Here is a 27,580-nt window from a genome sequence, read left to right as displayed (position 1 = left end):
CTCACAACTACCATATGAGGTGGGCACTAATGTTACTCCCATTTTATGGACTAGAAGACAGGTTCAGAAAGGGAAATCAGTTGCCCAGGGTCATACAGCCTGTCAGGAGGTCAAAAGTCGAACCCAGAGTCTGGTCCTTATGCCCTGACACACTGCGGTGGGGTTGGGGGTGGAGTAGGTGAGGACGGGAGAAACACGGGCTAGAAGCAAAATGGCCAGAGTTGAGGTTGAAGGCAGACACAGAGACCAGATCATGAAACCTAAGATCCACATCATTTCAGTGAGAATCTGGGAAGACTGCTAGGAAGAAGTGAACTGAAACTCAAAAAAATAAAAGCAATCAATCAATCAATCAAAGATAAGAGGGAGGAAGCAACAGCTTGTGTAAAGGCCAGGAAGTGTGAGGGGGTATGTCTGCAGCCCTGGTAGTGTCAGGGAGAGAATGAAGCTCAGTGTTCTCGGAAAGGGTCTTTAACAAAGGCTTTGAACGCCAAGCAAAGCAAATGAACGAGGCTGGGCAGAAACCACTGAGGACCCACCCCAGCGCACCCCAAATCGCCACGCCTTTGCTCACGCCGTGCACCCTGCCGGATCGCACGCTTCACAACTTTTGAATTGTCTCTAGTAATTATATGTAGTTTTCCCTCATCCACGAGCCTACTCGTCCTCTTTTTCTTCTGTCGTTCCCGTAAGAGCTGCCCCCATCCCCATTTCCAGCTCCAAGGAAAAGCTAAACCAAACCCGGAGCGTCTCGTGACTGCGCACGCACCCACCGCCACCCGGACGTGACTCGAGGAACGTCCGCTCCAGGCAGCGGCGGGGCGGGCAGTGAGGTGCCCGATCAATGAGTCCAGGTTGTGCGAACATCGTCGTCTGGGTTCAGAGCTCGGACTCGCTGCTCTTGGCCCCGCCGTTTCAGAAGTTTCCTTAAGCGTCTGAGAGCTTTTTTCCTGTAGGTCTTCACTCAGGCACTTACTTAGCCACCCATTCACCCTTCAGGGGCCCTCCCCACAGCTAATTAAGTGACGGATGCAGTAGCCAAGGCGACCGCCTGATTGACATGCATGATTACCAACCAACTTCCGGAAGCTCCCGTCTGGACCCGCCCGGCACGTGGCCGGTGGCCTCTGAAAGAAGTGAAAGCGCCAAAAGGGACGGTAACCGACAGCCTAGGTTGTTGGAAGCTGAGGCGTTTTCGGAAAGTCCAACGATGCCGTGACGCAGCATAGTGACAGCATTGGTAGTGTGAGCGCACCCCTGTGGAGAGAGCCCTTCAGTTGCGGAGGTGGCACGGCGTGGAGGCAGGTTGCTATTTGAGGGTGCTCCCTTGGAGTCCTTCTAGATTGGGGGAGGGGTGGCGGACGACGAGCACTTCCCGTCTGCGCTTGCGCCTGCACCTCCTTTGACCCGGCCCGCACGCACGCGCATGCCCAGTGAATGCGGAGCCGCGGTGGCCGGCGGCACTGCGCGTGCGCGTTGAGGAGCCTGCTGAGGAGGGGCGCTGGCGGACGTCGGGCGAGCGGCGCGTGACGTCGTGAGGAGCGCTTTAAAGTGCGGGCTGGGCTGGGCGTCTGAGGGTCTGGCCGGGAGTCAAGCCGATCCTGCGTAGCGGCCCTCCGCGGTATGAGGTGCTGCTGGCGCCCCTGCCCACTGGGACGTGGAGAAGGTGGAGGAGGAGGAAGCCCCGTAGCCGCCACCGCTGCATGACCCGCCGCCCGTGAGGCTCGACCCAGCGCCTGGTCCTTCGATTCCGCTCAGCGGGTCCTCGCATGGGGGCCTGACGCTGAGGACCCCCTTCCCTCCGGGGGCACCGGGGCACGTACCCCGAGAGCCATGCCCGGCCGCCCTGCCTACCCCGAAGGATCCTAGAGCAGCGTCGCGGGGCCATGGCGGCCGCCAGCGGTTACACGGACCTGCGTGAAAAGCTCAAGTCCATGACGTCCCGGGACAACTATAAGGCGGGCAGCCGGGAGGCAGCGGCGGCGGCGGCTGCTGCTGTGGCTGCCGCGGCCGCTGCCGCGGCTGCCGCCGAGCCTTACCCGGTGCCCGGGGCCAAGCGCAAGTACCAGGAAGACTCGGACCCCGAGCGCAGCGACTATGAGGAGCAGCAGCTGCAGAAGGAGGAGGAGGCGCGCAAGGTGAAGAGCGGCATCCGCCAGATGCGCCTCTTCAGCCAGGACGAGTGCGCCAAGATCGAGGCCCGCATCGACGAGGTGGTGTCCCGCGCCGAGAAGGGCCTGTACAACGAGCACACGGTGGACCGGGCTCCACTGCGCAACAAGTACTTCTTCGGCGAGGGCTACACCTATGGCGCCCAGCTGCAGAAGCGCGGGCCCGGCCAGGAGCGCCTCTACCCACCAGGCGACGTGGACGAGATCCCCGAGTGGGTGCACCAGCTGGTCATCCAGAAACTGGTGGAGCATCGCGTCATCCCCGAAGGCTTCGTCAACAGTGCCGTCATCAACGACTACCAGCCTGGTGGCTGCATCGTGTCCCACGTGGACCCCATCCATATCTTCGAGCGCCCCATCGTGTCTGTGTCCTTCTTTAGCGACTCCGCGCTCTGCTTCGGCTGCAAGTTCCAGTTCAAGCCAATTCGGGTGTCGGAACCTGTGCTTTCCCTGCCCGTGCGCAGGGGCAGTGTGACTGTGCTCAGGTAACCCACCTGGGAGGAGGGGGCGGGCCTGCTGCTTTATATGCCTACCCTGACCCAGGAGGCAGCAGCCAGTTGGAGCCTGCACTTTACAGTTGTAACCCGGTCAGGGGTCTGCGTTTAAAACTGGTACGAAAGCAGGGAGGGGTCAGGAGACGTTCTAGAATTCCGTATCCCGAGTCAGGGACCTGACTCAAAATTAATCTAGACATTTTTCCAGAAGGCTAAGGTTTTAGGAGTCTCTCTGTCTCTCTGTCTCTCTTCCTCTGTGATTTTAGCAAGTCCCCTTTTTTTAAAATTTTGGATCTCTGTTTTCAAATCTGTGTTTTTAAAAAAATGAGTTGAACTTAATCATTTCAAAATCGTTATAACTACCGTTCGGGGGTTTCTTAACAGAAAATAGAGAGGAAGGCCCCTGAGCATATTTAATTGATACACATTCTCCCATTCCCAAGAGGGGGAGTGACTTCCCAGGATTGAACAGAGTTGTGGTTGGGCCCCTAGGGAGTAGAGTGCAGCTCACACTTAAAATTCATCCCTGTTGGGTGCAGTAGAGCCCCTTGGTTCTTTGTAAGAATGTGTTACCTGTTATCAGGATTAAATGAAATAAAATAAAGCTGGTCTCTTTACCTGGAATTTGGTCTTGTAGTTATGTCAGCAGCAGAACTTAGATTCTTGACCTCTTTTTTGGGCCTGACATTCTGCTGAGCATTAGTCATTGCCCCCAGAGAAGATTGCTTGCTGGAACATCTTTGCTGTTTATATGAAGCAAAACATTTATCTGGAAACTGCTTCCTTCCAGCCCTGAAACAGGTAGATCTAGCGTGTACTTCCGTAATCCCTGAAACCTCTTAGGAGGGTGTAGACTTCAGCTGTTCATAGTGGCTTGGTTGAACACCAGATTCTACTATGGGGTCAGGACACATTGAGGTATTGTTGCGAGCAGCGTAACCTCTGAAGTGCAGGCAGTGTCATATATTCCAGGGTCATGGGGGAAGTAGGGTCCCTGGAGCCCTCTTCATCTCCTGAGCAGGTCATCTAATTTGAGTTGAACAGCTGAAGCTGCTTCCAAATCTGGGGTGGCAGCAAACCCTTGGTATACCCAACGTCTTCTTGTGGGAAATTTTGGGAAGTCAGTGGAGGCAGCAGTACTTCGGCTTCCTAATATGTCAACTGCCCCTTTGTCATTTGGGCTTCTCAGCTTCTCAGACCTGTGCATAGTACTCCTGGATTGACAACTTAGCAGAGCCCTTTTAGGATGGGGTTTCCAGGGCAGACCCTCCCACGTGGTTTGCTGTGGAAGACAGCTTGGTGTCTGACTTCATTGAAAGATACTAGATGCTGAAAGGACCTCATACAAGAACCATGGGGTCTCTTAATGGCATGTTAATTTTCCACATAATCACAGGCCTTCAGGGTTGTTCTCAGAAGGTCTAACTATAGTCAGGTGTGTAACAAGATTAAAGGGGCAGTTTATGACTTGAGACTCCCTGCATCCCCTATACATGAAAACCCCTGTATTGAAGAGCAGAAGTTGCAAATTCTTAAAATGCAGGTCTGGGGACCACTTTGTAAAGTGTATGATTGTCTAACCACTATAACATACACCTGAAACCAATCCAAAATAAAACTGAAAGTAAACTGAAATATCTTTTTAAAATGAGATTGCACTATCAGGAAAATTTTCTTCATCTTTTCCTTAGAATAGTAAATTCCGAAGGCTTTCCTAGCCCCACTCCCAAGCCCCCTCCTGCCCATTCTGACTTGGCTCAGTTAGTGTAGGAGGCTTAGCTGTGTCCTGAAAAGTGCTGCCCCAGGCTTTGACTCCAGCTCTGTTCGCTTTGGGGTCTCCTGGGCATCCTCTGACCTGGCTTTCCCATCTGTAGAGTGGGGGTGATGCCCACATCCCAAGCCTAGTGGAATTAAATGTGGTCATTTGGTGTGTGATAGAGGTAGGCACTTAAATGGGTATTTGCTTTAGTGCACAGTCATTTAATGATTCCCTGCTCTGTCTTTGGAGAAGGGGCTAGGGATTTGGTGGAGCCTGAAACGCAGCTCTTCCCTTTATGAAATTCACCACCCAATGGAGACTGCAGACAGTTACAGCCCAGGAAGGTAACTGCAGGAGTACCCTGAGGTGGGCAAAGGGACATCTTAACCCATTCTGGGGTGTTGAAAGTTTTGGGGAGTAAGTACGCTGGAACTGGAAGGGTGACTAGGAGTTAGCCAAGCAAACAAGGCTTTGGCTGCAGTAGCAGGGAATGGCCATAGGTCAGGGGCATGGTTAGATGCTGCCTTGAGGAAGGTGAAGTTTATTATTAGTCCTCACATCCAACCTGGACCTAAAGTAGAGAGTCTGGTGAAGCACGCCTTGGTAAAGCTCTAGGTCAGAGCTTCTCAACAGCAATACTGTTGATACTAGGGTTGGCTAATTCTTTGTTGTTCTGGGGCAGTCCTGTGCATTGTAGAATGTTTAGCAGCATCCCTGGCCTTTATCCAGTAGATGCCAGTAACACCTGTGACAATCAAAAATGCCTCCAGATATTGCCAAATGTCGTTGGGGGGGTGGGGTGCAAAATCATCTACAGTTGAGAACCATTGCTCCAGGGTTCTGAACACCCCCACTAATTTAAATCTGATAGCACCTGCTCACTTAGCACTCTGGGCTTACTTGGTGTTCAGGTGAGTGAACACCTGCTCGCTAGTGGTTCTCTTCACATCCTGCTTGGGTTCTTCCCCAAGCTGGTAAAAAGGTAAAAAGCTCTCTTTCACTTCCTGATAGGTGTCCCAGCCCAGAGGTGAGGAGCTGTAAGGGAAAGGCTGATGTGGGGTGGGCCTCTGCAGATGGGGAAGGGTTCTAGTGGCTCTCACCTGATTCAGACTTCGGCTGTCACTGGCAATGTTGCCTATACCTGTCCAAGGCAACATGGCCACAATACACTTACATTAGCCGGCGGCAGCATCGGTGTTAGTGTGTGGCACACATGACTCAGCAGTGTCCGAATGTGGGCATTTAGAGCAAGGCTTCACAGACCCTTCTGGAAGTGCTGCAAACTTCTTTCCAAACCAAGTCAGCAGTTGTTTTCTGTAACCTTCCCCTGTTGGCCTTGGGTGGATCCTCTGAATGCCTTCCACTAGGGAACTAAATACATTTTACCTCCTTTTCATACCACACACCTCCTCTTCCTTGTAGGGTGAATAGGCAGATTAAAACAGATTTCAACTGGATTAATTAGAATGATTCCTCAAGGCTAATTGCTTACTTGTTGCTACTTCTAACCATTGCATGGTCAGTGGTTGTGACCACGTGCACGCAGACCCAGGCCTTAGCCACCTGTCTGGAAATGACTTGCCCAGCCATGGGATAACAAGAGGGAAGTTCAGTCTGTGACTTCTAGTAACAATTGATATGGGGTGGAGTGGGCACTCCTGTCAGTTCTGGGCTAAGGGCTGATTTTGTTCAGCTAGTTGAAAGCAAAATTTAGCTTTCTGGCTTAAAATAGTTGGGAAAGTAGGGCACACAGGCCTGGGCCACATCTCTTGTGTGGAATTTTCTGATTCTATTGGAGGGGAAGGAACCTCCAGATGAAGTCAGGGCTGTGCATTCTCAGGAGGCGCTCTGGGCCAGACCTCGCTTCTGCCAGGCCTGATGAGAAGGCAGAGAGCAGCGAAGGGAAGGAAGCTAGGAGGCGAGCTGTGGTCTTAATTTTGAAGCTCAGAGCAAGCATAAAATAAATAGGCCATAAAAATTTCAGGGCTGGATGGCCTTTTTTGGCTGGGCAGTTGGTGTGCAGCTGTTGCTAAGGTATTGCTGAGTGAGACCTCAGGGACAGATTGGATTTTGTCACCAGGAAACATAGATTGGGACTTTCTTCCTGCACCTACTCCCTGACCCAAAATTACAAAACAAAAAGCAATGTAGCATAGAGACTGAAACTAAGAGTTTGATTGGCATTCCAGTGTCACCATCTTAGCTGTTCGACCTTGAACAAGTTACTTAACCTCTCTGCACCTTAGTTTTCCTCTGGCAAATTGGGTTGTTAATACCATAGAGTTGTAATTGAAGAATGACTCCCTTTCACACTACTGAATGCTTGCAGTTGAAGTAGTACCTCTGGAGATGCTTTCTCTGCCCAGCTACTCTATCAATACCTCGGTGTGTACAGAATTGGGACTTGGAGAAGATTGACCTTCTTTATAGGGAGCCCCAGGACTCCCAATAAAATTAGGCTGTGGGTCTTCTTGGAGATTTGAGTCTTGAGCTCACAATCCCACCACTGTGCCAGGTGGCTGGCCTGCTGCCTCCAAAAAGCTTAAGATTCTCAACCATGCAGGCCTATCCCTGGAGGCTGCCCAGAGTAGGTAGCACCAGAGAGAGGCTGTCACAAGGCCATTATCTGGGCCAGTCCCTTCATCTCTGATTCTGTCCTGCACCAGGCAGGGCACAGAGTAGAAGGGGATGGTGGCCCTTGTGGAAGTGGGCCTTGACAGCTCAGTCTCCGAGACTGTCCCCTTAGAGGGTTTACAGTCCCTTAATGAGTTATTCAGATTTCTCACTTAACCTGCACCTACCTAATCCTCTGAGGACATGACTTGCTGTTTTGCTAATGTAGAAACTGAGGCTTCAGAGCTGTGGAAGAGTTTGAGCTCAACACATTTCATTGTGTCCACTGTTTGCAGAGATGAGGAAGAACTTAACAAAACTTTGTCTTGGAGGGAAGACACTCCACAAAACTAAATGTAGTAGTAGAGAGGTGTGGGTGGGCCATGTAGGGGAGCCCTTCCCAGGGGAGGAGACTCTCAAGAGTCTCCCTAAGGCACAGCACTAGTGGGTGACAGAGCCAGGTTCTGTGATTCTTGGTGCCTGCGGCATACTAGTCACTGCTGCATGAGGGGACTCAGCCCAGGCAGGCTGACCCGCAGGCAGTACTTTTTCCTTCCCCTCCCCTAGGAAAACAAAAAGAGTGGGAGGCACTGGAACTTTTCTTTAGACCAAGAGTAAGGCTGGACCCAGGGCATATTAAGTTTCAACTCTGCAGGCCCAAACTTGCAAACAGTTTTTCTTGTAGCAGGTACGTTCCTTAGTAAATAACCCTCTGTGGTCTTTGCCGGACACTTCGGCTGAAGGTTGGCCAGAAGGGCATCCCCTGCTCAGGACTTTGAGCCTCCTGCTCCCAAAGGAGCCTGATACTTGGAGGAGGGGCCAGTAGGCTGTTTCACAGCTGCTAGGAAGTTATAAGACACCTGCGCTAATGAGCTTTCAGGGGGTCAGTGCCATGTTCATTTCTGGAGGCCTCTGTAGTCCCACCGCCTCACTTGTTCTGAGGCCTGGGCTCTGTGGCAGGAAACTGGCATGGCTTGTTTTACATTATAGAGCCCTTTGGGGTGCAGGGACCGTTAAGATTTGATAAGCATCAGTATTTTCTCCAGAACTGTATTTCATGAAAGTGGTTTCTTGTTGGAGATGGGAAGTCAGGGCTATTGTTAGTGCCTGTAATAAAGTCAAACAGATCGGTAACACTTGTTAACAGTAGGGAAGGTTACCTATAGCCAGTACTGCAGATTTAAGCCTTAGAAATGTGTCTTGGAACATATTTGGGGGATTGGATTTAGCTCTTTGAGGAAGTCCTACGTTTATATGGGGCTGCCTTGCAGCCCAGATCTGCACTCCTTCAGTGTGGAGTAATGAGAACATAGGAGGAGACCTAAAGCTTCTAGCCTGGGAATAAGGCCCAGGAGGCCTCTGCTACTGGCAGATCCCTGCATGGGGAGCCTGGATCACATCTTCTTGGCAGGTGCTGAACCCAAAGCTCTGGATTGCCCCAGGGTGGTCCAGGGCCCTCTGGTTTGTGTCAGATGTTTAGTAGATGGGAGTGGGGTTCCAGGCACCCTGCGTTATCTAATTTAATCCTCAGAGCTGCCCTGCAGGTCGGCCTTTTCACTGCTGCTTTCCAGGGGTGCCAACCAGGTAGTCAAATAACTAATTCTGTCTGGAAGGGAGGAGGCACTGTCCCCCTTTTAAAATTTTATAATCAGCGCTGACCAGGTTGCTCAGTTGGTTAGAGCATTGTCCTGATACACCAAGGTTGTGACTTTCATCCCCTTCAGGGCACATACAAGAATCAGCCAGTGAATGCATGAATGGATGGAACCACAAATCGATGTTTCTCTCTCTCCCTCTCCCCCTCCTCTCTCCATAAAATCAATACATAAATTTTAAAACATTAAAATTTTATAATCATTAGTGGCCATAAAGGAAAACCTAAGTTATAAAGCATAACAAAATGAACATCCACAAGTGTCGCTGGTTCGATTCCTAGTCAGGGTTGCACGTCAGGTCCCCAGTTAGGGGCATGAGTGAGAGGCAACCACACAGTAAAAAAAAAAAAAAAAAAACATCGAGAGCCTATTACAGATGAAGAAACTTAGGTTTAGGCCCAGCAAGTGACTTAACTAAGGTCACAAAGCTAGCAGGTGGCAGAGCCTCAGACTCAAACCCAGGTCTCTTCAACTCCACAACCTCGGTGTGGTGTTTCATGTTGTGGGCCTATGAACATTCATGGTGTTATTTGAGAGAAGGTTCTTTGGTCAGTGCTCAGTAAAAAGCAGATTGTTTTGCTATAGTAATTCTCAGATCCTTAAACTTCTTGATATTTTCCAAATTGATTTGACTTTGGGCACTTGTCCATAGTTTCCTGAGTGACTGATTTTCACAGAGAAAACTGGGAAACTGGTTTAGGAGCAGCTCTGAGGGGAAATCCCTAAAATAAAGGTTATTTTCTCTACCCACTGTGTGACATCAAATCAGATTTCCAAATCAGAGGTACTTCTCTCTCAGATGTTTTTATTTGCTCTTGTATCTTGCCCACCGTGGGGCTGGCTGGCCGTTTTGAAGGGGTCCTCCGCTGGCCGGCAGTGTCTGTGTCAGTTGCCCTTGAGAGGAGAGCTGATGAGAAGCCATGCAGAGGAAGACTTACGGTCTCGGGGGTGGTCACGGGAGCCCTGCGCAGGAAGAGAAGGCAGAGAAAGCGCCGCCCCTCCTCCAGGCCTGTGGCTGGATGTGTGTCTGGCTGTCCAGCTGAGCAGAGGAGCTGGGGGTTCGGTGTCTCTTGGGTGCCATGTGCCCAGTGAGGGTATATGAGGGGGCTTAGGAAGCTGAGTTTGCTCCCTGATAGATCAGAGGGACGCTAGCTGTGAAGAGGACAGCCATCTATAGTCATTGGTCGGTGAGCAGTTTTTAAAGTTGTGTGTCTTGATGAAAATAGATATTTGAGTGTGATGGAAATTCTTAAAATATCCCAAACACAGCTGTCTTCAAGATTTCGAAGTCTCCCTGCAAATGGAGGTTTTTTTGAAAGCTTTTTTTTCAAGTAGATTCTCTTTCTGAACATTGCAACTACCTTGGCTTCCCCAGCAAGCTGGAGGGTGGGGGAAGGGCGGGAAGAGGGAGGAGGAGATGTTTTTCTTGTCACCAAGGTCTGGCCTGAGTCCCTGCAGCTGTGTCCAGAGTGACTAAAGGTGTACCCTCTTGAAGGCCCTTTACAGGAAGGGCTTCTAGCCTGTACTGGGGGATTCCTGAGTTGGCTTCTGCTTCAAGGTTTTGCCTGCATGGTTTCTGGACAGAGGTGTTCTGGACCTTAACATGTTATTTGATTTGCCTTCCGTGTAGATCCTGGAACCTCTTAAATAATGGGGCAGAGGGCCGTATTTTTTCTCCTCCCCGCCCCCCTGCCCCTAGAACCTCGGTTGTCTGTCCCCTCCCCACTCTCACTGCTCTGTCTGTTTTCAGTGGGTACGCTGCGGATGAGATCACTCACTGCATACGGCCTCAGGACATCAAGGAGCGCCGCGCCGTCATCATCCTCAGGAAGTAAGTGCACTGGGGCCGCGCCTGCAGGCCTGCCTGTCTGAAGCTGTGGGCTCGGGTTCTCTTAGAACTTGACTCCTTTGTATCCATAGCATGGCAGCATAGAACCCTAGAGAAGAAAATGTGGTGAGGTGTTTTTTTTTTTATTTGGTGAAAATAAAGTATGTTTTTTTCATTAGAAAGTTAAGTTCTGTGGCTGTTGCACTAGGGAGCTTAGGATCGAACAAAAGCGCATGCTCCTAGAGTTTTTCTGGGAATAGTCTTAAGACAGAATTTGGGGAACACTTTTCAAGACCCCTCTTTTTTTCTCCACTTTCTTGATTTCTAATTTGTCACATGTGCTTTTGCTGATTATTTTTAGACTGTGCCTTAGCAGCCTGCTTTAAAAATGCCCGGGTTTTCACTTTGGGAGCAGCAGGGAGTGAGGATGGGAAACAAAGGTGGGAAGTCAGGCTGCTGTGTTCAGCAGATGCGTAGCTTGTGGCTGTTCCTCTGGCCAGGGAGTCAGGGATGTACTGACCAACTCTGCCAAAACCAGCCTCACCAGCACTTCTTTCTTTCTGCTCCTGGGGAGAGTGGACTGGGCCAAGCAGACAGACACTGGGTCAGGATAAACCTGCCTTTAGAATGAAGTCCAGGGTTGCTCAGACCCAGGCTGGAACAGGATATTCTATAGTTTGCCATCTCTCTCTCTCTCTTTTTAATTTAAGTGAACTTTATTTTTTAGAACAGATTTAGATTTATGGAAAATTGTGAAGATAGAGGACTAAGAGGTCCCATGTACTCCACACCCCATGTCCCCTGTTGTTAACATCTTACATCCGTGTGGTATTTTTATTACAATCGAGAAATCTGTATTGACCCATGATTATTAACTAAAGTCCATACATACTCAGATTTCCTCAGTTTTTTCCTAACGTCCTTCCTTTGTTGTAGGGTTCCACATTACACTCAGTTGTTATGTCCCCTCAGTCTGCGTGGCTGTGGCTGTTTCTCAGACTTGCCTAACTTGTGATAACATTTACTGGTCAAGTATATTTTTACATCTCTCAGCTGGGATTTCTCTCTTATTTTTCTCATGGTTAGACTGGGGTTACAGGTTTTGAGGAAGACCACAGAGGTATAAAACACCCTTCTCCTTAGTGTCATGTCCAGAGCACAGGAGTTATCACTGCTGATGTTGACATTGACTGCCTGGCTGAGACTGTGGTCATCAGGTTTCTGCATTCTGAAGTTAAACTGTTCTCCCCTGCCCATACTGTACCGTTAGGAGGGAGGTCTCTACATGCAGCTCACACAAAAATGGGAACTTAGCTCCTCCTCTTTAAGGGGGAAGTAGCCACACAAATTACTTGGAATTCTGCACAGAAATTATTTCTTCTCCCCCATTTATCTCTTTATTCAGTCATTTACTTACATCAGTATGGTCTTGTGGGTATTTATTTTATGCTCAACTTGTTCCATGTTTGGCCATTGGGCTCTCTTTCTAAGTACTTCCTTAACTTGCCTTTTTTTTTTTTTAACTTCAGTTGATAGCTTTGGGCTTAGAACGCTAGAATAATGTGGTGAAGTCTCTTTGGTGTGGCTCTGCCACTTCGTCGAGTCACAACTTTGAGTCTGTGCTTTATGATCTGCAGAGTGGAGACAGTTGAGACCTGTGATGCAGGCAGAGCACTGGGCATATTTGGGAGCTCCAGACACAGGCCAGCCTGGCATCTGGCAGCCTTTGTTCTCACCAAAAAACGTTCCCTCAATTCATCAGAAGAAGGTTTTCTATCTGCCTTGTTGGTTCTTAGCACAGGCCCAAACCCAGAACCTGGAAGTGATGCTGCCCAGGGTGCCAATCATTTCTTCTCAGTTTTTCCCTGGCACCTCCACCGCACCAGGGACATGTGGTTCATCCAGGCCAAGAACTGGAGAGGAGCTCCCAGGGTGATACTGACCCAGAGTAGCGACTGCTCTGAGGTTCCCTCCAAGCTTCTGAAAACAGCTTGCCTCAAGAGAGTCTTCACCGGAGGTACAGATGGAGGTGGCCTCAGCCAGAGCATCAGCTTTTCCCTTCTTGAGTGGTGGCTCCCTTACATGGCTGCCTGGATGCTCCTCAGTGGAGGTAATGTCCACACTGTTAACCAGTGCCTCCAAGAAGCTCTTTAGCCAGCTGGGCTCCTAAGAAGGGCTGTATGGGTGACTGAGGCTCTTTGACCTTCTGACTTGAGTGGTCCCAAGAGCCAGCAGGAGCTAGGCTGGAGGGCAGACACAGAGCTTCGGTGTGAGAGGGCTGACGCGGAGTGGGAGGAAGCTCCCCAGCTTCCCCAGGCAGCTGAGGCACAGGCATCCCTGTTGTCTGCAGAATAAAATCTAAGCTCCTTGTTGGGCTTTGCCTGTCCATCCAGCCTAATCTCTTCTACTCCTCACTTAGGTTAAAGTACCTGTAGTTCCTAGTGTCATCCTTGGACTTGTGTCCTGAACTCTTACAACAGTGTGGCCTCTGTTGGAAATGCTTTCTCATCTAGCATGTTCAGCTTCTGACCTACACCCTACCCTCCAAATGACCCACATTCACCCACTGAAAGTTGGTTAGCTTAGCCATCCCTCGAGGCTTAGGTGTTGGCTGATTTGACATGCAGGGAGTATCATATACACACCTGTAGCCCTCTCGTTACACCCCCTCCCCATTTAAACTGTCACAGCGCATGCACTTACATTGTGAATTTCCAAATTTGTGTTCTATAGGGGCAGGGAGATCCTGCTCTATCGGGAGCTCAGCATGAGGCCTGGCCCAGAGGAGGAAAGTTCAGGCTGAGAAGGAGCAGCTCCAAAGTAGCTGTAGGGGCTTTTCTTGGAAAAGGACAAGCTGGTGACAAGATGAAAAGGGGAGCGTCCTGGCCCAGGCACTTCCCAGATATTAGGGATGTGGCCTTGGTGGGTACCTGGCTGATTCGATGTCTTCTGGTGTAGTCACATTCAGATGGGTAGAATTTGGGCATTAAGCCTGGTCCACTCATAAGCAAAGGGGTAGAGCCATAGCCATCTGTCTTCTCTTAAGACTAGAAGGAGGGTCTAGGGGCTCTGTCCCTGGCTCAGGTCAGTCAGCTGGAATGGTCCTTCCAAGGACCTCATGGGGGGGAAATGGGCGGGTGGCTGCCAAGTGCTTCTGGTTCAACAGCACGCAGCTCCTTTGACTGTGGGTGGCACTCAGGCATCACGTGTGCGGTGTCCTTGTTTCCTGCAGGGAGAGCTGGGAGGCTGGGGGTGACCCGAGCGCCTCTGTGGTAGAATCCTTGGGCTGCAGCTTAGTGTTAGAATTTGGGGGCACCACCAGTAAATGTCTGAGTAAGGCCTAGAACCTGGCTCTCCTGGTGCTGGGTCTTGTGGTCCCTTGCTGGGTGCCACAGGGGCACACCCTCAGCCCTACCTGCATCGTGTGTCAGTGAGGTGGGTGCTTTGAGTTTAAGAACCACGTACAGAAGGGCTTTCTGGCCTCTGCTCTGCAAGGAGAGAGCAGATTGATGAGTGTTTTAAGTGACAAGGAGGCTGCTCTCCAGAGCATGGGGTGAGGCAGTAGCTGCAGGCAGGTCAGCTCCTCAGCATTCCCTATCCTCCCTGAATGTCCCTGTTTCCCAGTTCATCCAGGGCCAGCCGCCCAGCATGCATTGACACCCTGGGCAGGGAAGCTGGACCTAACCTTTTTGAAGGTATAAAGTTTTACACTGCTGGGTAGAGAATCAAGGGGCTTGCCAACTTCTGGGGTGTACAGATCATCAGAGCAGGTGGTGGTAGTGGTCCGTGTTTTCCATAGTTCCATGGTATGTACCTTCCAGAGGACCTTGCAGGCTGCCTCATGCGAAACACTCACCTGCTAGGTGCTAGGCACTGGGGGGAGTGCTGTCTGCGCCCACACACCCTTGACCATCTTCAGGCGACAGTTTCCCGGAAAGGCGGTTTGGGTTGGTCTTTGAGCAGGAGTTCCAGACTTGGAGACATTAAGCATCAGCCATGCACACGGCACCCAGGCAAACATATAGGAGACTTAGACGCCTTGGTGCTGCTGCGTGACAGGTGGGCATCTGGGTGGCCAGTGCAGCACAAGGAGAGTCAGCACTGTTCTAGAGGCCCAGAGTGTGCTACCTGGGGCCTGGGGGCTTACCGGGCAGTGGGGGAGGGGCTGGTATGGAAGGATGTAAGGCTTGGTAGTGGCATGCCCAAAGCTTTCTCCCCTCTCAGGTGTGCCATCTCCTAAACTCTAAGGGATCCCACAAGACTTGCAACCAGGGGAGCAGTGGGCAGTGGCAGCTCATCCTGGGCCAACTCCCTGATCCTGTCTCCAAGGCCCCCTGTTCTGACTTCCCTGTGAGTTCAGGCAGCCCAGCTTGGGGTCTCCTGGTGCTTCTTCTATCCTTAAGCCCTTCCTTGTCTCACTGTCCCCAGCTTTAATAAGTGTACTCTTAAAAAAAAAAGAAAAAAAAAAAAAAAAGGACCTGGTAGATCTGGTTTCTGTGCCGGACACTGCATGCTAGGCAGAAATGGTAAGTGAGCTCAACAGATGGAGGCAGGAAGTACAGAGGATCTCTGTAGTTGACGGTGAGATGAGGGTCGGGCCTTAGATCAACACTTGATCATCAAGAGAGAGCTTCTGGGCCTCAGGGCCTTCTAGTTGGTGGCCAGGTACCCAATCTCAGGAAGCCCCCAGGGCTGCCCTGGGTCTGTGCAAACAGAGACCTAAAATGGCTCAGGCATTGGAAATACACTTCTTGGTCAAGTGGTACTCACCTCAGAGGAGGCAGAAGCTGGAAAAGGCAACTGGAGAGTCATTTGCCAAGTGTTAACTGAAGCTGGTGTGTGCTAGGTTCTGTGCTAGTGCCAAGAATGCGGTCTCTTCTCCTTCCCATGGTGCTCTGGGGGAAGGCAGACATTGAGCACCTCACCAGGGACTGGCCAAGGAAGGCTTTCCAGAGAAGTGCCATTGGAAGGTGGTCAAGGATGTGTGGGCACAGGCAGGCAGGCACAGAAGAAGCTTGGGGGCAGAGACAGTTCAGTGGAAGAGATGCTCTTGACAGAGGCTTGGACTCTGAGGCAGTCCATTCTGGATCACAAATGGAGATGGAGTGGAGCAACTGATAGGCCCTAAGATGGTCAGGAAAGACCGCCATGCCAGGGAAGCCTGGAGGACCCCGGGTAGCCACTGAAGCACACGGCCGTTGCAGCAGGGGCTGCGCATGGGAGGAATTGTTGAAGGAGGCTGAGCGAAATGGCTTATTGGGACATTCAAGCTGAGGGGTCCCAGGGGTCAGGGGGAGACCCTCCCTGAAAGCAGAGCAGCTCTGGTGTGAGACAGTGTGTGGGCCAGCCGAGGTGAGAATCGAGGGTGCCCTCTGGGCTTCATCCCTCAGGTGGGTGGGGATGAGCGGACAGCTTTTGATTTCCCTGGCCAGGCCTGAGACATCACCCCCACCTGCCATCACTTCTCTCTTCCTGATTCTTGTCCCCTGTGCCAGAGGTTAGCCCACCTCTTCCTACCTGGTTCAGTGAGTGTGTGTCCACACACATATACCCTACCCATTTGGCAGCCTGACCAGCCTGTTGTGTTCACAGCTTGTCCATGGAATAAGAAGGTGATGAGACCACTGAGGGACATGACCAGCTTGGCTCTGCCTCTTCCTTGCTGAGCACAAGTCAGTTACCTGAGCCTTAGGTTCTCATCTGCACACTGGAGCAGTTGTGGTGCTGGGCGTGGTTCAGCTGGAGAGTGCTGTGTGAGTTTCTCCTAGCCTCTTCCTTTCAGTCCCGCCCTCCCAGCCCAGTCCTGCTGGGTCGGGCGGTGCTGAGGAAAGCTAAGCGCAGCCGCGCATGAGCAGAGGCCCGTGGAGTGGGTGCAAAGGGACACCAGGAGGCGAGTTGTTCAGTGGCTCGAGAGGGAAAGCAAGTTTGGTGTCTGGCCTTCTGGTTCCTGGAAGATGATATCTAAGACTTGACCAGGCCTGAACTAGGAGCTCCTCGTGTTACAGAAACAGGGGAGTCCAAAAACAAACCCCAGAGTTTGCAGCTGGGAGATAGGCAGCAGGAAGCAGCTTTCAGGATGCCCTTGCATGCCTGGAGCTAGTGGCTGGATACATTGTTGCAAAGATCCCCTTACTTCCAAGACTCAGGAAGATGGGAGGGATCTTGGACTGTGGGCTGGTATGGAAGAAGCAGACCGAGCCTAGGGAAGAAGCAGACAGAGCCTACTAGGGTTCTGTGAATGGTCAGGACGGTTTGCAACACCCACTGAGAGGAGGCAGGGAGGGAGAGAGGAGCTGCAGACATTTTGGGCTGGCTCTGGCTCTGGGAGGCTCACTCTAAGGCTGTCTCTGGCCCTCACGACCTCACTCTCTGGCTCTTGTGGGCTCCCTCCATCTGGCTTGGAGAAGGGGTCTCCAGGCGGCTTTAAGAAGAGGCTCTTGACAGACTGCTTTGAGAAGAAGAGGAGATCCGCGCGGTTTGCAGGAAGAAGGCAGTTTCCAAGGAGGCTGAGAATCCAGGCGGTCCTGCATTGAGAACTGGAGGGCACCACAGCACAGAAAGGGCCTCCCCAGTCAGAACTGAGTGATTGGCAGCTGCTGGTAAAGCTGAACTGTGCCTGGGAAGTAGGGAAACGGTGTTTCTTACTTCCGTAAGACTGGCCAGGTCTGGGAGGGGGAGGCAGGACTTTGTGTAAATAAACAATTCTTTTCCTTTTGACCAAACTCTGGTATTCAGAGTTGTAATTCTGGCGGTGGGCAATCGGACTCCTAACTAAACAGCCCCTGGGTTCTGTTTCAATCGGAGCAGCCCAGGGGCTCTGTTACACTCGGGCACTTGTAACCAGGCTGAATGATTTGGAAAGGCTCCCCTTGGGGCCTGGGTATCTTTCAGGCTGTGTTTGGGGAAAGGTCTACTGGAATCCCAGGACCATGTGCTTAGGGCATCCCACTCTCTTTGGGTAATACCCCTCATGTTCCTTTTAGGCTTTTTTGACTATAGCAGACTTCTACACCTGTCTCAGAACTGCCTTGTTGGGGGGACAGGGCAGGCAGTGGAGAGGTGGGTGATGTTTGAGGAAGGCTGGTAGAAGATGGGAAAGGTACCCCGAGGGGGTGGATATTGTTGTAGGGGAGACAGAGGTGCAGATCTGGGCTCAGAGGTGCCAGAGCTTAGGCATAGGGGCCTAGGTCACTCGATAGGCAGGGCTGCTGAGATAGGCCCACAACATTGCTTCCTGCCTCCCTTGGGAAAGCCAGGGTTTATAGCTCACAGGTGCTTGATGAGGGTGGAGCCAGAAGTTGGGGGAGCGGTGGGCAGTGGGGCCTGAAATGCAGACGGGTTCCCCATCTCCCAGAATTGGTTGTTTGCCTGCGCAGTTCTGTTCTGCTGCAGTGAAGTGAGCCCACTGGGCTTCAGAGGCCATCGTGGGGTTGTAGCTACGTGATCTAAGCAGTGACTTGGTCTGCAGTTCAGCATTGCTTCCCACCCCCGCAGTTGGTGTAACCCTCCCCAGCAGCTTCTCTGAAGGATTCTGCGAGTGATAAAGGAACTGGAAGGGAGCAACTGGGACAGTTACTTCCTACTCCCTCAGGTCACATTGTAATGTGTTGCATTAAGGCTGTCATCCTCCCTTTGTTCTGGCTTCCCCTGTACCAAGGCCCTGTCCCTACTTTGTCCTGGGCGCTGCCCTGACATCCTGGTTGACCTTTCTGGAGTGCTAGTCTGTCTAGTGAACCCTCACCTCATGTACCTCGCTGCGACCCCTGGATGCTGACTCAGATCTGTAATGCAGGTCTTTGCTCCTCTTGCCACTTGAGAAGGCCCAGACCTTACTGCTAGAACTGGGCTTTCTTACTCCGAACGTGTAGCTTTATGCACTGAACCCCAAGGGGCCTGGCCTGTTCCCTGGGAGTTGGCTGCCTTTTCAGAGGGGTGTGCTCTGAAGTTATGCTGCTGGTGGGCTCGGGAGGGCCACCTCTGGCCACCCCTCTGAGAGCTGCCCCTTGATAGCAGCAGAGCTGTCATGCAGGCGGGGCAACATGCTGCCCTCATTTAGGCAGCAGAGAACAGCAGAGCCAGGCCATGTTCCTGGCCTGTCCCCCCAGTCTGGGCTGCTATTACCTTTCTCCCCAGGTTCTCCATCCACCCTAGACCCATAGTGAGGGGCTGCCGCCACTGCCCCCTGGCTGCACGGTAGGCCACTCAGGTAGTAAGCAGCTAGGGAAGGGTGGGGCCGTACCAGGGCTTGGCCTGCATGGCAGGACAAGTTTGTGTTCCCTGCCCCGGAGATGTGGAGGTTGGGCTCTCTTGGTGGCTCTGCTGTTCTGTTGCCATCTGTCACTAACCCAAGGAAACAGCTCCAGGGTGCTAGTCCCTGCTCACCTCGGGCTTTTGGCATCAGGGGCTTTTCAGCTCTGAGTGTGCTCCCTGGCACCTGTGGGACTTAGCTTTGTGGTGCCAGAAAGGAATGATCCTCCGTGAAACTTTAGACCTTTGGAGTCCTTGAAGTCAAGCTTAATGGCTGTCTCGTCTGGTCTGATCTCTGCTACTTGCACCTCTCAGCATAGGGATATGAGGTCTGGCCTGGCGAAGAAGAGGGCTTCACCTTCATGTCTGGGTGTTCCCCAGCACCACCTCTTCCTGGTGCTACTCTAAAGGAAGGTGACTTGTCCTCGGTGTCTAGACCCTCGGTACAAAAAGGGGCCTTAGAGCCCGTCACATCTTTCCCTCCTTTGCTCCAATGGGAAAATGGAGGCCCAGATAGGGGTGGCGAGGAGGGCTGGCTCTCCTCTTGCTATTAGGGCCTGCTTCCCTGATCCTGGAGTGCCCAGAGTGGAGGGAGAGACTGGGAGCTGTGCGCCTCTGGCCTCCGTCTCTGTGAGGCCAGAGCAAAGGGGCAGGGACTAGTTGCCCTGCCTGCCCACGAGTTTGAGCCTGAGAGCATCAGAATGTGTGTTGTCCCTGCTGGCCTCAGGAGAAGACCCCTGTCTATCTGGCTTGGAGTCTCACCTAGGCTGAAACCTTTCTCCCAAGACCTCCAGGATGTGTGACTTACTGCTCTTCTGACCCCGTTTTTCCCATCTGTTGACAGCAGGCCAGCCAGTAGGGTAGGGGGCACTATGAGGACTGGCTCTGGTTGTTACCAGGAACGCCAGGCAGCCTCTGAGCCCACCCCAACTTGGGGTCCTGCCCTGATCACAGCACCTTTCATTCAGAACCAGATTTCTCCTTTGGGCCCAGCAGCCTTTGGGAAAGATGCCTGCAGGGCCTTTTGCCAGCTGTGCCCCTGTGATTCCACATCCCAGATTGTTCTTCAGCCCCTTGCTGTGCTAGCCTAACTTGCCAGCCTTCTGTGTACCATACAGGAAGCCGTGGGCTTCTTTGAGGCTTCCCTGTCCTGGCTTCAGATCACTGCCCTGGAGACCTTCCTGCCCAGCCTCTCCAACTCCTTTTCCTTGACCTTATTTGCATGTTCTTCCTTTACTAGGCAGTATATTCCGAAACTCGTACCTGGTACTAGGTGGGTACTTTGAGTCATGCCGGCCAAGGCTCAAGGGCTTTTGAAGGCAGTTGGTTAGGCCTCATCCCACAAAGCGAAAGGTTGATGGTTTGATTCCCAGTCAGGGCACATGCCTGGGTTGTAGGTTCGGTCCCCAGTTGGGGGCATATATGGGAGTCAACCGATCAATGCTCTCTCTCACGTTGATGCTTCTCTCCTTTTCTTTCTTCCTACCCTTTTCTTTAAATAAATAAGTAAATAGAATCTTTTTTCTTTTAATATGCCCCTCCTACCCCTCCGGATGAACACCACTTGCTTATAACTTCATACAGTGGACTTCCATGTAGTTTTGTTTCCTGGAACTTCTGGTTATTTCTGGTTTTGCGGTACTTGTATTCCTTCTTAGTTGTGGAGGGAGATGGAGCGTGTCAGTCTAGGCCTCCATCTTGGCTGGGAGTTGTCTCTTCATCTTGACAGGCTCCTGTGTTTATTTGCCTCTGCGTCTTAGGTAGAGCTGTCGCTCCTGTTCAGAATCTTTTTTTTTTTTTAAAGCCCTTGACCTAGTCAGGATGCTGGAATGAATAAAAGCTTCCAGGTGGCTGTGGTGGGACGAGATCAAGTATGTGAATGTGGAGTTGGGCCTGGGCCCCCCTGGCCCTGCCACAGCCTCAGTATCCCTGTGTGAGAGAGTGGGGAAACTTACACTCGGTTCCCCTCCAGTCCTTCCGTAGACCTGGGCCAGGAGAACCTTCCTGTTCTGGTGTTTCAGTTGAGGATAAAGATGTCTGTTGGAGTATGTTGGTGCCCACCAGATGGCCCTCAGCCCTCTGGCAGGTAGAAATGGGTAGAGACTCTCTGGGCCTGAGGCTGCCTCCTCCAACTGAAAGAGTGCCCTGGGGTCTTTCCCCTGGGGCCACAGCTTCCTATCACGGAAGTCTCTATACAGAAGTATTCTTGTTCCCTGCTCCTAAACCTGAACTTAAGCATCTTTGGAAGTCAGCCAAACCAATCCCTGGTTGAACCACAAGAGACTAAGGCTCAGAACAGAGCTTCTGGCCTCCATACTTAGCCTGCCTGGAGAGAAAATTGGTCTGGTAGGATCCATACTCCCACCAGAGGCTCACTGGTAACCCATGCCTGCTTCTTTTGCAGGACTAGATTAGACGCACCCCGGCTGGAGACAAAGTCCCTCAGCAGCTCCGTGTTACCACCCAGCTATGCTTCAGATCGCCTATCAGGAAACAACAGGGACCCTGCTCTGAAACCCAAGCGGTCCCACCGCAAGGCAGACCCTGATGCTGCCCACAGGTAGGACCCTCAACAAAGGCTAGCAAAGCAGCCCCCGTGGCCTAGCTGCAGGGTGAGGTGAGTAGGGAAGCCTGAGATAAGTGGTTGGGAGCCTGGCATTGCCCACCTCTCTAAGCCTTATGTCTAGTTCCCCTGGGTTGGTGACATTGGTAGCGTTCACACTTGACCCCTGACAGATTACCTGTATCCCCCAGAGAAGACGTTGGACCGAGACTCTTGACAAGTGGGAATGCTTGTGGCCTGACCATGGTTTTCCATTTTCAGTCCACCCAGACACCCCAGTGGATTGTACATAAACATTAGGGACCAGGGCCCCGTTTTAGGGTTGGGGAAGGTTTCTGAGGAATTACTGTTTAAGCTAAGACCAGAAGGCTGAGGAAGAAAGACCTATGGGAAGGGCAGACTAGGCAGGAGGTACCGTACGGACTGAAACACAGAGGCAGGAAGAGCTTGGTGTTTCAGGGGCCAGTGGGGTTGGTAAGCAGAGAGGAGGTGGGTAGCGATAGAAAGCGGGGCAAGGGAGGTGGGGTATTGAGAAGCAGAAGGAGGTGGCAGGACTGTGCGGGGTGCTGGGCTGTGATAGGGAAGGCCTCTTTCTGTCCACCACCTTGGCAGTGTCTTGGGGCACCACACTCAGAGCCAAGCAAGACCCCACATGGCCCTTGGGAAATGTCTCAAAGACTAGGGCAGCCACTAGCACTTAGTGGGCAGGGACCACAGAGCCATTGTTTCTGCCAGTACTGCCCCTCTTGGGAAAACCACCAAGCTGAACTGAGCCATTTGCAAATGAGGGTGAGCACCAGGCAAAAGGTGGGAGGCCCTTCCCCTTGGCCAGCCTCTCGGGTAACCCCTTCCCCCACCTCCTGCCCTGGCCCCTTGCAGGCCTAGAATCCTGGAGATGGACAAGGAAGAGAACCGGCGCTCAGTGCTGCTGCCCACACACCGACGGAGGGGAAGCCTCAGCTCCGAGAACTACTGGCGCAAGTCCTACGAGTCCGGGGAGGACTGCCTGGAGGCCGCGGGCAGCCCCGCCCGGAAGGTGAAGATGCGGAGGCACTGAGGCGCCGCGGCCTCTCTGGGACTTGGGTTGGTCCTCACGTAGCCACCCCGCGTTTGTTGCGTTTTGAGGGGTTTTGTTTCTGTTTGTTTGTGGGGGTTTTGTTTTTGTTTTGTTTTTGTTTTTTGTTTTTTTTGGACCCTTCTATCCCCATGGTTTGTTGCCTGTTAAGGCTGAAGAACAGAATTAGTTCTTGATTTTTCTTCTGGATGGAAAGGCTGACAGAAGCTCACGCTGGAGTGGCCAGTGGAGGCAGGCAGGGCAACCTTATTCAAGTGGGGCTGTGTCAGGCTGGTTTTATTTAAAAGACACAAAATGTTTTGGTTAAGAAAGTTAATTGTTTGGTTTTTATGTTAATCCTTCTCAGTGTTGTAAATGAAGTTGTCTTCTCCCTTCCCACCCCCCCATGTCAAAGCTGGGTTGAGGTCTCCGGGGCCTTGCTGGCTCCACAGGGGTCCTGCTCTCCTTCCACCGGTCACCTGCTCTCCAGGCTCTGGAAAGTCGTGCAAACACCCTTTTTCTCTTGCAGCGGAGTCCTTCAGGATGACTAGACAGAGGCTTGAACAGCCAGCCCGTGCAGCCCACTGCTACTGGCTGAGCCCTGGGCATCCTCCACGCCCACTGGCCTGGCCTGCCCACAGGTCCCTGGCTGCAGCAGGAGGGGGGAGGGGTGCTGGCTACAGTGGTCCTGGCTTCTTGCCAAGAGCACGCCTCTTTGCTGGATTGCTCCTTTCAGGCATATGCGTGTGGTTGTATGATCAGTTAGACTTGCCATGTTGGGGCAGTTTTAGGAATCGTTTCTAGCTGGAGGGACTGGTGTCCTTCCAAGTCTAGCATTTGGGGTATGGAAAACTGTTGTGTGTAGTGGGATTTCTTTTCAGTTTATTTTTCCTTTGGTCTCTGGTCTTTCCCCTCCCCTCTCCTCTCTTACATTGGCCAGTGTGGGCCTTCTCCTGCCTGCAGCACGCAGCCGCAGCCAGAGCTCAGGCCTGCACACTGGGTTGGTGTCCCTTCTCCCTTGGGGCATGGGAGCTAGGAAGGGGCTTCTAAAAAATAGTAATAAACGGGAAAAAAGTAGTCTTTGGCAGTTTCCACCTACTCAGCTTCTCAAGGGTTACAAGGTTTTGGGGGGGTCTAGGTTTGTTAGAAATGTCCTTGCCAGCCAGGGCCAAGACCAGGCCCGCTGAGAGCAGAGGCCCTCCCAGTCCCCAGGTTGCTATCACCATGGGAGGACCTTGTTTCACAGAGGCCCAGGCCTGAGGCTGCCGGCGTTGGTGGCAGCTACCATCAAGAAACCCCTCTCGGGCCAGAACAACTTTGCCAGCATGGATTCCTCAAGTTGGAACTGCATAACTAAAGCAGTTGCAGGGTTTTTTTGTTTTATTTTTTTTACAGGTTTTTCCCCAAAAATGATTTGTAGTTGTGTGTGCAGCACTTTGCCCTCATACGTGTGCTCTACAATAAAAACCAAATCTAATATATTTTGAAACAGTTGTCTGATGCTGTCATAAGAGAGGGCTTGCCTTTGGTGCTTCCTTAACCCCTCTATTTTCTCTCTAAGCTCTGAAGAGGGGGTTGGTGGTGGGCAGCTTATTGCCCACCAGGGCTGCAGAGGAAACGACCAGTCACTGACACAGGGCTGAGGGCTGAAGGTGGACCTGCCTTCTGCTGTTCCTCTCACTCCCAGGAAGATGGATTTCATAAACCATGCGTCTGGGTGCCCAGGGTGCTGTGGATCAGACCCCACTGAGCTCTGGAAACCCTTCTTCCGAGAGGCGATCGTAGAGGCTGTGTGCTGGTGAAGCGGGGGCAGCACGGGCAAAGGCGGGGGAGAGCCTGGTCTTGGTAGAAGATACGCAAGTGGTTTTTCTCATTAAACAAGTTCTTGAGTTCTTAAGTCTTGCCAAGCCCACACTGTGACCCCAATAGTGAGCAAAACTTCTCTGGTCCTTGCTTTCAAAGTGCATACAATAGAATTGTGGCAAAAGGATACAGGCATGAGGCAAATGTTTTGGGATGGAGTGGGATTGGGGCCCAGAAGGTTTTAGTACCTCCAGATCCCATACCTGGCCCCCAGGTTCTTGTCAAGGGCTTTGGTATAGAGGCTCCCTCATTTGCTTCTAGTCCCAGAGCCAGTCGGCTATCCAAATCCTTGCTGTGGACACCTGGCAAGCCACTTAACTGCCCATTTAACAGTGAGGAGAGTCCAGATGGAACAAGTTACCAGCCAGGGCTCAGTCCTGCAAATCGGTGACAGATCTGGCCACTTGGGCCTGCTGGGGTAGTCACTGCACTGCAGACTGGGCCCTGGGTGCCCCAGAGGAGACACTGGAGCTGAGAGGCAAAGTGACTTGCCAGAGATGCAAACGGTACATGGTAGAGGTGGGCACCCCCACTCTATGCCTGGGCCCCTGATTGGGAGTGTGGGATGGGGACTCAGTGGAGAACTGGGGAGCTGAGAGGGACTCTCTTCTGTAGCTGTGACAAAGCCAGACTCCGGTGTTTCCTAGTCCCTGAGTGAAAGAGGCCCTTTACCCAGTAGGATTGAGAAACAGGAGAGGCTAAAGATAGGGGGTCCAGCCTTAGCAGGGCCTGCTGTGTCCTTGGCTTAGTGTCTGTACCTGCACAGTGGCTCCTTGGCTCCCTATCTCAGACTGTGGTAACCCTTTGAGCAATCCCCAAGCCCACAGAGGCTTTAATGAGGGATCCCATGCCTGACTTCCTGAATTGGACTGTTTCCAGCCATCTCCTGGGGCACTGGTTGTTTGGGCCAGGTGCTGTGCCCCATCAGTCTCTGCCCCCAGCCCAGTCTTGCACATAGTAGGTGCTCTAACAACATCTGGCACCAGGACTATCCACCTGGGGAGCCCATTCCATTTCTCCAGTCCTGTTACATGGTAGGAGAAACTGAGGTCCAAAGTCATGTTCATTCAAAAAATATTTGAGTGCCCTATTGTGTGTCAAGCTGTGCTGGGTGCTGAGGATACAAATAAGACAGACCTGGTATGTGTCATATACACACATGTTATAAATTGTACTAATATAAAAATGTGTAGCACATAAATTACAAATAAAATATACAATACTCTTTATTATAAATTCTATATAGCTGGTGGTTTCTCACAGAATGCTTTGGGGGGGAGGGCTGAATTCTTGTATTTATAGCCTACCTGTGGTGCTAATTCAACCACAATATGGCAAATGGAATTGCATCCCTTCTGCTTGTATTAGTTTCCTGTGGCCACTGTAACAAATTACCACAAACAACAGAAATTTATTTTCTCACAGTTCTGATGGTCAGAAATCCAAAATCGGCTATTACTGGGCTGAAATCATGGCATTGGCAGGGCCATGCCACTCCTGGAGACTTTAGTCCTTATCTCCACCAGCGCCTGGACTTACGGCCATATGGCTTTCTCTCCCCTATGTTTACCAAATCTCCCTTTGCCTCTGTCACTAAAACAGTTGCATGATTGGATTTAGGGCCCAGCTGGATAATCTCCCATGTAAAGATTTTTAATCACATCTACAAGGTAAAAAAGTATAAAGTATATGTGAAAAAACTTATAAATTCCAGGGATTAGGGCCTGATATCTTTAGGGGCCACTGTTCAGCCTACTACACTGCTCTTTTACCAGTAAATCTATGGTCATTAAATCTGATATATGACCTACTGATTTCTCATCATTGAACAAATTGTTAGTTGGATTGAAATTTCTCCAGCCTCAGCACTACTTTTAAATCTAATCTGCATCATTCTTATTTTCTTCATCTATTTAAGTCTAGACCTGTGCTGTCCAATACAGCAGCCACTGGACAGTCTGGCTGTTGAACACCTGAGGATGTGGCTAGTTTGAATTGAGATGTGCTTTAAGTAAGTGTACAGTACACGTCAGAATTGGAAGAGTTAGTATGAAAAGAGAAATGTAAAATATATCGTTAGTTACTTTATATTGATTACGTGTTGAAATATTTTGGACATACTGGGTTAAATAAAATATGCTATTTAAATTAATTTCACCTGTGTCCTGTTACTGCTTTAAATCTGGCTACTCAAGAGTTAGAATTATGTGTGTGGCTTGCATTGTATTTCTATTGGATGGCACTGGTCTAGAAAATCAACAATAAAGCCTGATTTTTGGTATTTGCCAACATCCATGGTGTGAAGACTGCCATCATGGCTGATTTCAAGCTACTAGTGCAGTGGTGGGGGGTGTGCAGAAGCACAGCACTTACATGGCGTTTCCACCACACTGACCACAAGAGATATAGTTAAAAGAGCACAGGTAATGGCAAAATATGATAAAATAGGAAGTGTTTAGTTCTGAACATTGCCTTTGCTTTTAATATAATTTTAATTCTATATATTTAATTCTTAATACTGGCTCTGTTTTAACAACTGACTTGCAAAAATTCTTAAAAGTTGTACTTCTGGCCAAGATGGAGGCTTAGACAGACACACTGCCTCTCCCTCCACGACTAAGAAGGAATACACCTACCTCAAAACAGACAACCAGAGGTTCCATAAAATCAAGCTGTAAGGAAGTCCATCAAACAAAGATATAAAGAAGACATACTCATCCAGACAGGTAGGAGGGGTGGAGCCAGGGCAGAGAGGATGGGGCGTGGAGGTGGCAGCAGCTGTGGCCGGCCAGTGGAAAGCACAGTCATGTTTTAAAAAGTCGGGAGGGATACCTGGGGAGTGCTCCCAGCACCAGACCAGACTGCGCAGCTCATGGTTTCAGCGCTGAGGAAAATAAAGCCTCGTTGCTTCTGACTGTGCAAACCAGTGGGGGTCGGGGCGGTGGCAGAAACTGCTGGTCTCTCAGGAGAATCCGCTTGTTTAAAGAGCTCCCATGGTCCTAGAACACCCGCAGACCCAACCACTCTGGGAACGACGGCCAGGGCAGCAGCTAGAGAGGCACCAGTCCCATACGGAAGTGGGAGAAGTGCCTGGAAAAGGGGCAAGTGCTGAGCAAATGGCTCTGTTCCCTCTCAGATCTCTCCCCCACATACAGTGCCACAACGTGGTAAAACAGATTGCTGACGATTTCCTAAGGCTCCGCACCTAATAATGTAACAGGTGCAGCAGCTCTACCTAAGACACAGAGGCAAACACAGGAGCCTGTCAAGTTGCGTATGGCCCAAAAGAGGGAGAACTAAGCAATGACAAGATAGCTAACCTAACAGATGTAG

General features: G+C 51.3%; 1 protein-coding gene across 1 annotated transcript; it reads left to right on the top strand.

Annotated features, from left to right (window-relative positions):
• Window positions 1–1,111: 1,111 nt before the first annotated feature.
• ALKBH5 (alkB homolog 5, RNA demethylase) lies at window positions 1,112–26,399 on the top strand. The gene is made up of 4 exons (XM_090291339.1): window positions 1,112–2,656; window positions 10,443–10,523; window positions 21,172–21,327; window positions 22,210–26,399. Exons 1-4 carry the CDS (start codon window positions 1,887–1,889, stop codon window positions 22,385–22,387), a joined length of 1,185 nt encoding a protein of 394 aa, XP_090147465.1. The 5' UTR covers window positions 1,112–1,886; the 3' UTR covers window positions 22,388–26,399.
• The last annotated feature ends 1,181 nt before the right edge of the window (window positions 26,400–27,580 follow it).

Source organism: Furipterus horrens, unplaced genomic scaffold (assembly GCF_987537825.1).
Source record: "Furipterus horrens unplaced genomic scaffold, mFurHor1.1.pri manual_scaffold_11, whole genome shotgun sequence".
NCBI lineage: Eukaryota > Metazoa > Chordata > Mammalia > Chiroptera > Furipteridae > Furipterus > Furipterus horrens.
This window is presented reverse-complemented; position numbering and strand designations above follow the sequence as displayed.